At 37.6% G+C, this 10,593-nt stretch overlaps 1 protein-coding gene and 1 long non-coding RNA gene across 2 annotated transcripts in view; one reads left to right on the top strand and one right to left on the bottom strand.

The window, feature by feature from the left end:
* Window positions 1-4,285: 4,285 nt before the first annotated feature.
* Window positions 4,286-10,593, bottom strand: part of LOC123949065 — a 28,808-nt gene continuing 22,500 nt past the window's right edge. Inside the window, exon 3 of the long non-coding RNA XR_006820017.1 lies at window positions 4,286-4,329. This is a non-coding gene — a long non-coding RNA (uncharacterized LOC123949065). The remainder of the gene's footprint in view (window positions 4,330-10,593) is intronic.
* Window positions 7,670-8,587, top strand: LOC123949064 (olfactory receptor 9G1-like). Its single transcript, XM_046016361.1, has one exon. The coding sequence runs from the start codon at window positions 7,670-7,672 to the stop codon at window positions 8,585-8,587; it is 918 nt and encodes a 305-aa protein (XP_045872317.1).

Below are 10,593 nucleotides of genomic sequence, written 5' to 3'. Positions count from 1 at the left end.
TGTATTCTTAGTTTCAGAGATAAAGGCCAGTGATTCATCTGTTGCATTTAACACCCAGTGCTCATTACATCACTTGCCCTTCATAAGACCCATCACCAAATTACCCCATCTAACTACCCACCTCCCCTCCAGCTACCTTCAGTTTTTTTCCTATGATAAAGAGCCTCTTATGGTTTGTCTCAGATGACACATTTAAAAAGAATGTTAAGACAACAACTTATCATTACTGACAGGTTGCCATAGCCTCTGGATAACATTGGTTAGCAGAGAATTCCTTTCTTAAAGTAACACTTGAACCTGTGCCCTAGCATCCATGTTTCAGTCTGCAAGGAAACACAATGGAAATATGTGCACTATTTTGTTGTGCATGTTTGTGTTGTAGATTTGAATATTTTCAAGATCCACAGAGTTGAGGTTCCAAAAGACACCAATGACCCAAAAACATCCATATGGATTCTTAAAGCAGTGGTACATAAGACAGAGAAATAAAGTCAACAGAAGACAGACAATCAGAGTGATCAAGAGAGGCCAGTGCTTAGAGTAAGCGTCACTAGCAGGGAAAAACACAAAGGAAAAAGGGACTATGTTGCCATCAATTTTATTGTCTTCACTCTTTTGCATAATATTAACAACTGTAGACTTCAGGATCATATGACATTAGTAACCAAGAAAATATTTAATTTTCAACATGTAATTGTTGTCAAACACCCACCACACCTCCTTAAAGATATATTGTGTCTAGTAAATATCCCCAAAATCTTACAGAATTGTGTTATTTCAGACAGAAGTGCATGATAACACACATGAGGAAATTGATTCTCAGGAAGAGTAACTAAATGTTCAAAGGTGACCAGTTTATAAAGAGTTGGAATCAGACTTATTCTCAGGTCTGTCTAACCCCGTATCTCATGCTAAAGAGTCCATATTGCTTCTCAAAATATAGTCTCCTGCAAAATACCTGTATGCAAACGTACATTAGTCATTTAATCTCCACACCACCGTAAAGTAGGACTGCTGTCATTCTAAAAACAGTCCTAATAAGTTGTAACACTGGCATTCTAACAAGAGTTCCTTGAAACTCTTCTTGAAACTGCCTAAAATTGAATCTCGAAGGGACAAGACCCATGAAGCTACAGCCTAAGCTCTATGGCAGGGGAAATTTGTGTTCTCTGAATTAGAGAGCCCCTGATGTCATGACCATCTGTCATGTGTCCAGTCCCCAATACTAGTTTAAAAATATAATATTCTCCAATCTTTTTTTAATATATCCTTCAATCATTACAACAGCCCTATCTAGGAGTTACAATTATCATTCTTGTTTTACAAGGTTTAACATGATTCAGCAACTTGTTGAAGGTTTTCCAACAGCTGTGAGCACTGAGGTCAAACTTGAATGCTTGTCCTCAGCATGAAGGCCCAGTGCTGTCTATGCTGGGACTACCCTCCAATCCTGCCCACTTGCCAGTTCAAACATATGGATCCTCGTGGCTCTTCAGCATGAAAGAATTTTTTGTTCAAATGGAAACAATTCACAAACATACTTTATTTTGAAATCCAATTAGTGCATGTATTTCACTGGTCACACGGTATTCTTTGGCAATTTGTCCTTAGTTTTTCTTGTGCATGCCTGTGACTAGCACAGAAAACTCAGATTTCTGTTACTGCAAGTAATGTAGAATAACAAAGATGTCTTGCCAATGCTATCATTTGAGAGACCAGAATGCGAATTTAACTGACCAGCCTCTGGAGAATTAGGGCAGTCCATCTAGTCATCCATTCAACAATTATTATTCATGCTTACTCTGTGGCAGATGCTGTTTTAAGAACTGGCATCAAGCAGTGAACAAAACAAGCCACAGACCATGCCGTTCTCGTGTTCACATCCTAGTGGGAGGAGACAGGAAATAAAATAGGAGATCATATGGTAACCCAGGTGGTAAGATCTCTGGAGAATAAAGCAAGGTAGGGGCTAGAAAGTGCTATGAGAGTGAATAGGGTCAATATTTTGAAGAGGGTGATCGGGTAGGACCTTTCTGAGAAGGTGATATATTTTGAACAACTATAGGAGATAAAAGAATATTCTAAACAGAATGAATAGCAAGGGCAAATACCTCACAAGTGAACACTCTTTGGGCTATAAATGAAGTGAGTGTGTGCATGTGAGTGTGCACAGTTCATGTGGAGATATGTAGGCATCCCTAGCCAAAAGTTCCCCTGAAGGAAAAATAGCCCACTGCACTGTGAAGCTTTCCCCTTTCTACCTATGACGCCTCTGCTTGGGTACCAATCATCTTTAGGGGTGTACTAGGTACAATAGGGAATGAGGTTCAGTAAGTCAAGAGTCTTTTGCCCCTTCTCTACAAGATATGACTAACAGCAGAAATGTCTAAAAGGATGGAGGAATTTTGTCACGGACGGAGAATGATTAGAAGAAACTTGCCGTGGTAGAAAGAACATAGAACGTAGAGTCAGAGGCACTGAGTTTAGACTTAACCATGCCCACTGATTTGTTTTTTAAAGCCCCATTCATGGGGGTGCCTGGGTGGCTCAGTGGATTAAGCTGCTTCCTTTGGCTCAGGTCATGATCTGAGGGTCCTAGGATTGAGCCCCGCATCGCACTCTCTGCTCAGCAGGGAGACTGCTTCCTCCTCTCTCTCTGCCTGCCTCTCTGCCTACTTGTGATCTCTCTCTCTGTCAAATAAATAAATAAAATCTTGAAGAAAAAAAAAGCCTCTTTCATGGCTTCCATCCTTAGACGGGCTGCCCTTTCATTTTGCCTAGCTTTAATTATGAGGGAAGTGTCTATGTATTCATTATTCAGACATGCAGCACATACTGATTTAGGCAGAGCTAATCACCTCCCTAACACCATGAAAATTTTTACCATAGTCCCTGACATTTCAACAATTTTCTTAAATTATTTATTTATTTATTTTAAAGAAAGAAGAAACACACACACACACACACACACACACACACGAGAGTTGTGGGAGGGGCAAGGAGAGAGAGAGAATCTAAGCAGACTCCACAGGAGCACAGAGCTCACTTTGGGCTCAATCTCGTTACCCTGAGATAATGACTAATCTGAAACAACGAGTAGGCACTTAACCAACTATGCCACCCAGGCACCCTTCCAGCACTTTACTATTGGTCTAGGTTAAGCCATTAACTTTGAAAATATTCTGACTCTATCTTCAAATGTCCTGCATGATCTCATGTCCCATCATTCCAATGAAGACACACTATATTCCACACAGATCTGACAGACTTCAGATGGAGTTTCCACCACCCATTTCTTTTCTTGCCTGTATGCCCTGGTGGTTGTAGTGTTGCTGTTGTTGTTGTTATACTTTTCTTTGCCAGAAATTATTTCCTCACATGTGGTAACTCTCTGTGCATCTTCATGAAGGATATCTATTTCTCCCTTATGTGTAAAACCTCCCATAACACACACACAATCCTTCCCTCATTGCCCCTAGCAAACACTCCACTCACCTTCCTCCCACCATATGGGATGGCAGATAATTCTTTTACAACCTGTGGTGTTTATTTGTGTAAAAATATTTGGTTTCTCCCAATAAACTATACATTTTTGGGGTTCAGGTCCCATGCTTTACTTCTCTCTCTTGTCCATAGTGCCTGGAACAGCCTTAAGAACATAGTAAATGCTAGTAGATATATAGGTGTGGGGACAGATGATACACAATGGGAGAATGGGGAATCCTGGCTCTATAAAACTCAAATTCAGTGACCTTTAACAATTTAACAAATGTACAGTTATTTCTCTATCTCAAATAGCTCATCTGTAAAATGAGAATAATAACCACATTAAATTTACAAGATTGTCTTGAAGGCTAAAATGAAATGGTTCTTCTAAAGCACTCAGCAAAGTGCCTAGGAAATACTCAGTATAAGTATTCATTATTCAGTATATATTATTATGATAATAATGGAGAAATGACACAGGTCACTTTTTTAAATTTTTTCTTATTATGTTCATTTAGCCAACATATAGTACATCATTAGTTTTTGATGTAGTGTTCAATGATTCATTAGTTGCTTATAACCCTCTCTGGTCAACTAATCTTTGACCAATCAGGAAAAAATATACAGTGGAAAAAGACAAGTCTCTTCAAAAAATAGTGCTGGTAAAATTGGACAGCCACATGCAGAAGAATGAAACTGGACCAACTCCTACAACATACACAAGGATAAACTCAAAATAAATGAAATACCTCCATGTGAGACAGGAATTCATCCAAATCCTAGAGGACAACATAGGCAGTAACCTCTTCAACATCGGCCTCAGTAACGTCCTTCAAAACAAGTCTGCAAAGTCAAGGGAAACAAAAGCAAAAATGAACTTTTGGAACTTCATCAAGGTAAAAAGTTTCTGCACAGTAAAGGAAACAGTCTACAAAACAAAAAGGCAACTCACACAATGGGAGAAGATATCTGCAAACGACACTACAGATAAAGGGCTGGTGTCCAAGATCTATAAAGAACTTCTCAAACTCAACACCCAAAAAAACAAATAACCCTGTTACAAAAATGGGTAGAAGACAGGAACAGACACTTCTCCAAAAAAAGACACAAAATGGCTAACAGACACTTGAAAAAATGTTCAACATCACTATCCATCAGGGAAATACAAATCAAAACCATGATGAAATCCCATCGTATGCCAGTTAGAATGGCAAAAATTAACAAGGCAGATAACAAGAAATGTTGGTGAAGATGAGGAGAAGGGCAAACCCTCTTACACCATTGGTAGACAGGTCACTTTTAGAGACACTAGCCAAGATGACACCTTTCTTGTCATTTAAAAATTGGGTGACAAGATGATAAAATAGGAGACAAAACAAATTAGTTGCAAAATCGACTGTATTGACACTCAGGATAAGGAAGTCCTCTTCTAAAAATTTATGGTCACAGCTGAATAGATACTCAAAGATTATGTCTCTCTGAAGTATGCATGGTATAGGGAAAAGACTGAATTTTATGATCAGGCTGCCTTGAGTTTAAATCCTGATTGCATTTACTTCTGAGTTTGCCTTGGGAAAGAAAGTTCATTAAATGCTTTGGAACTGTTTTCTTGTTTGTGACTGAAATTAAAATACCTACTCCATAGAGTACTTTTACAATCAAATACAGTTTGCAGGAAGCTGGTTTGCAAAGAGTAGTTTCTCAAAATATCACAATAATTATGAGTACTTTAAAAACCAACATCTTCTTTTTTATTTTTTTCATTGAACAAGAAGAATCTCCTAAATCAAGTTAATACATTTCTTAATTAATTGCTATTCAGGCACTTGCAAAGCTATGAACCTCTGGGGTGCTTAAGGAATCAAATACACTCGGGATCCTGAGTAAGTATAAGACATTTGGATTTCCAGTGTGGTCTCTGTTGGCTGGGTCTGTGAGTTTCAGGCACGAGTCTCAGTCCTGGGAGAGGTGAGTAGACAGTTCCTGTCCTCATAATCAGGGTTGGCTATCCTGAGAGACACAGGACCATGACAGATGATTTGGGTATTACTTAGGAGTATTTATCAAAACCCACATGTACAAGGTCCTAAACTGTGACAGCGTCTGTCCATATTATCCTATTGGTTTTGAGTTAAGGTGTTAGAACCAAAAGGGAGATATTCATGTACGGAGCCTATAAGCAACTGTTCAGCCAATACTGAATATGAAAGGACAGGATTTTGTCATTAAAACCCAGGCCTCTGGAGTTAGAAAACACTACGTACTGACTGTAGACTTAAGCTACTTATTAATACTGAATTTGGTCATCTGTAAAGTTACTGCTATTAATCTTCCAACATACCTAGGATGGATATTGTGACAAAGAATAAAATAATGCATGTGCAACACTTACAACAATGCTTAACTCAGAGGAAAGTATTCAAAATTGGTCACTACTATATTTTATAAAAAACCAAATTGTGGGATAAGTATGACAATCGGAGAATAATCACGTTAGAAGATACTAAATTGAAGGTTGAGTCCAGGAGTTTTCAGTATTTCCCATAAGAAAGCGCTCATAGTTCTCAGGATCCATGTTTCCAAGATTTCACCAGTTAAACAATTCTTGTTACTTTGTATTAAGTGACTCCCTTAAAAAAAAATAGCCCACAAAATCACATAATAACCTACAATTAAGATAAAATAGACATTGAACGGGTCTATGTTTTCCATCAAAAGCAAATGGGAAAAGGTGCAGTCAGTGTTGAGAAACAAAATTCAATCCAGTAAGATTGAAGACCTAATTGGCTTTCTCAGGTGATTCATGAATCAAGCAGCAGCCCATCTGGAAAGTACAGGGATTGGGAGCTGTTTGGAATGGATCATTTTTGTAAGAAGGAGAATGGAACAAGGAAATTAGCAAAAGAAAAAGTATCCATTACATCTTGTTGGGGAAAATGTTGATCAGGACATTTAATGCTGACTATTAAAAGGTCACACTCCTGGGATAGGTTGAGATTAAATAAATCCTTGTTGTCCCACAGATCAAAGGACTCTCTTGGAGACATGTTGTTTCTTTTCTCTTCTTTTTAATAAGAACATTTAGTGAAAAGAAAAGAAAAGAAGTTACATTAATGGGATGTATATAATATTAGATAATGAGCAGTGCTATGGAGAATGATAAAGCAGAAAAGGGATATAAGAAATATCAGGGAAGGAGTTTTCAATATTGTGATCAGGAACACCTGAAAAGGCAATTGAGACTTGAAAATGTAAGAGAGTTTGCTATATAGGGAGGGCACGTACTGCATGGAGCACTGGGTGTGATGCCAAAACAATGAACACTGTTATGCTGTAAATAAGCAAATAAAAATAAATAAATAAATTTTAAAGAAAAAAAGAGAGTTTGCTATAAAGATACTCAAGGAAGAGCATCCTGGCCATAGGGAGAAGCAACTCCAAAGGCACAGAGCATCCCCTGTCTATTCTAAGAATTGAAAATAGGGTGGCATGGATGGAATGGAGAGTAGGAATCAGAAGCAGAGAGGCAATAAGTTTGTCCATCCTTGTAAGGACTTTGGCTTTAATCTGAGTAAGCTGAGAAGTCACTTGAGTGTTTGAAGCAGAAGAATAACATGATCTAGCTGGACTTTAAACAGGATCACTCTGCCCATCTTGTTCAGAGACCCATCTGGGCTTAGGATATAATGAGGGAGGAAGCTGGGAGACCCTTAGAACCTCTGAGATAGCACCCATGGGAAATCACAGTGGTTTTAGTCTAGGGCAGAACCACTGGAGCTGGGAAACACTGGTCAAGTTCTGAATATATTGTGAAGGTATAATCAAGATGTTGTTGACTAGTCAGTTACAACGTCAAAGTCAGAGAGGAGTCAAGAAGAGTCAACAATTTCCCCTACACTGGAAAATTCCTTTGACTGCAGTGGAGAAGTCTGAAAGAAAAGCAGGCTGAGGAAGAATGGTTGGAACTCAGTTTTTCTTGAAATGCCCAGTAGATCTCCTCTAAGAGATGTTAAGTAGGGATTTGAACTTGTCAGTGTGGAATCCAGGGAAGAAAAATTGTCAGGAGTTAAAAAATAAAAAATGAAACTCCAGTTCATAGAATTGTTTTTATTTACCATATTTTCTCTTTATTCAGCACAATGATACAAGCTGAAATCTCATTTTCTCTTCTCTTAGGTGAGCCATGGAGAGAAGCAACCATACGGTGACTGAGTTCATCTTGGTGGGCTTCACAACAGACCCAGTGATGCAGCTGGTCCTGTTCGTGGTATTCCTTAGCATGTACTCTTTGACCCTGCTAGCAAATGCCACCCTCATGGTGTTGATCTGTAATGACTCCCGGCTGCACACACCCATGTATTTCTTCATTGGGAATCTGTCCTTTCTGGATCTTTGGTATTCCTCTGTCTACACCCCAAAGATTTTGGTGACCTGTATCTCTGAAGACAAAAGCATCTCCTTTGCTGGCTGCCTAGCTCAGTTCTTCTTCTCTGCTGGGCTGGCATATAGTGAGTGTTATCTGTTGGCCGCCATGGCTTATGACCGCTATATGGCCATCTCAAAACCACTACTTTATTCTCAGGCTATGTCTTTAAAGCTATGTGCATTTTTGGTAGCATCCTCATACCTTGGTGGCTTTATTAACTCTTCCATCATCACAAAAAGAACTTTTGCCTTGAACTTCTGTAGTGGCAATGTCATTGATGACTTTTTCTGTGATTTGCTTCCTCTGGTGAAGTTGGCTTGTGGCAGGAAAGATGGATATCAGATTATACTATACTTCCTTCTGGCCTCCAATGTCATCACCCCCACAGTGTTCATCCTCTCTTCCTATCTGTTCATCATTGCCACCATCATGAGGATCCGCTCCACCCAAGGCCGCCTCAAGGCCTTCTCCACATGTTCCTCCCACCTGGTCTCTGTCACCTTGTACTATGGCTCCATTCTCTACATCTACTCTCGGCCCAGATCTAGCTATTCTTTGGACAGGGACAAAATAGTTTCTACGTTTTACACTGTGGTGTTCCCTATGTTGAATCCCATGATCTATAGTCTGAGGAATAAGGATGTGAAAGAGGCCCTGAATAAACTCATTAAATAAATCAAGATTCTCTCCTTCAAAGGAAATGCAAATTTTGGTCAGGTTATTCTATTTCAAAAAGAGCTGCCATTGTGTCCCATCATGATTAACAATTCTTTCAGTGGCAGTTAAAGAATCTGCACTCTTGATACATGAAAATTTAAGAGACCTAAGAGAAGATTAGAGCAATTGAGGAGATAGAATTTAAATATAAAATTTAAGAATATGTATTGAATTTCATGTTACTCTAGATCATAAACAAATAAAAAGCTTAAAACCAAAAACTCCCCTCTACCTTCATAATGTGACAGAATAGCCCACTCCTCTAGCATGAGAATATTTATGGCTGATTGATGTAAACAGAATTGTATCTACATGGTTATTTCCCAAAAACTAGGAACAAAGAGGCTGAATCAATTTTTCATATTTTCTTATGAAAAATTATTGGATGAAATGATTTCTATTCTCTTAAAGGAATTTCTTAAGCATTTTTAGATGCAGTTTGCCCCCAGAAGCATTAGCATGAAGACCCAGCAGCACCCATAAAATATCTTCGTACAACTAGGATCAGCAAGCATGATCTCCCCAATCTATTTTTCTAACATATGTCCTTCAATAAAGGAAAAATCAGTCAAGTTTACACAGATATAATTTTTATAAATCCCTGTGTAACTACTGGAGTTCCTCTTTTATTTGATAAGGGTGAAGTTGCAGGGTCTTCTACATCCAAACTGGACAATCTGAGCATTAAAACATAATTATTATGATAAAGAATAATAACCAAAATGAAATGAAATAATTTGAGGAAAAGAGTCTATAACTAACTACCCATTACTCAGAAGAGAAAAATTTATATCGGTGTTACACACAAGTGGTGATAAAACAAAATATATGATGAGTTGCATTTAATTTTGATTTTTAAAAGTGAGGCAGTATAAATACAATTTATATCAATTAAATATAAGTATGTTTTACTGGTAAAAGCAATAGTAAACAAACAAGAAAGAGAAATTCAAGCAAGTAGTCCTCCAAAATATAGGAGCTCCGTGCAGACCAGGAAAGACCCATCCACACCTGCAAAAACACATATTATCCCATAAAATAAATCCAAGGTATAAAATCAGTACTAGTTGTAACACATAGTACCCCAATAGAGATAGAGCTCAACAGTATAATTCCAAAATATTTTCTTTAGACAGTGTTCTAAAACGGTTCTATTCATGCCAACTCAGACTCTCATTTTCTAAAAGCTCTCTATTTCCCACTAATAATAGTAAAATTCCTATAAAATATACTCTTTTTAAGTAATGTGAACAGATCTATTTGGTGTACCATAGCAGCAGAAAATCAGGTGTTAAATGTTGCTTAACTAAAATAGAAAATACATCATTCCAGAGGGAAACATCAGTTACAAAATGTAGAACTGATGTAATAACCTTCTTAAAACATCCTAATGTGATAAAATCTGCTTTTTACTGTAATAAAGATGCTCAAATGTTATTCTATTCAAACGAATAGGAGTTATTGAGAACTCCTATTTTAATCATTTTAGGAGAAACAATCAAGTCCTGTTTTCCAAATAATTATTAACATCTACCCAGAGACTGTAACTTTCACTGGCCAAAGTGGAGAGGCATACTATTTTAGGTATGGAAAAGTGATCTCAACTCCAGAATCCAGTCTAAATAACTTACTAAGACCCTAGTGAGAAGATAAAGTACAGCTAAGAATAATCTTAGAAGATGTAACATAACACAAATTTAATTAAATGTGTGGCACTGATGTTTTAGAAAACGTTTTAGCATATGTTTAAGTGTAAGCTTGGCAGTAAGTTTTTTAATTACAGTTGGTAATGCTTCACTTGCAGTTTATGGTTGTGAAGCATGCAAAAGAATCTGCCATATTAACTTATAATTAATTACACTATAAATTTCTAAGGGAATTTACTCAAATCACAAATGAAGTCGGAAGTTTGAAAGTTGTTTCTAAGTTGGACTGTTTTGATATACAAGTTTTACTAAATTAAA

This window comes from Meles meles, chromosome 8 (assembly GCF_922984935.1).
Source record: "Meles meles chromosome 8, mMelMel3.1 paternal haplotype, whole genome shotgun sequence".
Taxonomy (NCBI): domain Eukaryota; kingdom Metazoa; phylum Chordata; class Mammalia; order Carnivora; family Mustelidae; genus Meles; species Meles meles.
Note: the sequence above shows the minus strand (reverse complement) of the source record. Positions and strands in the feature narration are given on the sequence as shown.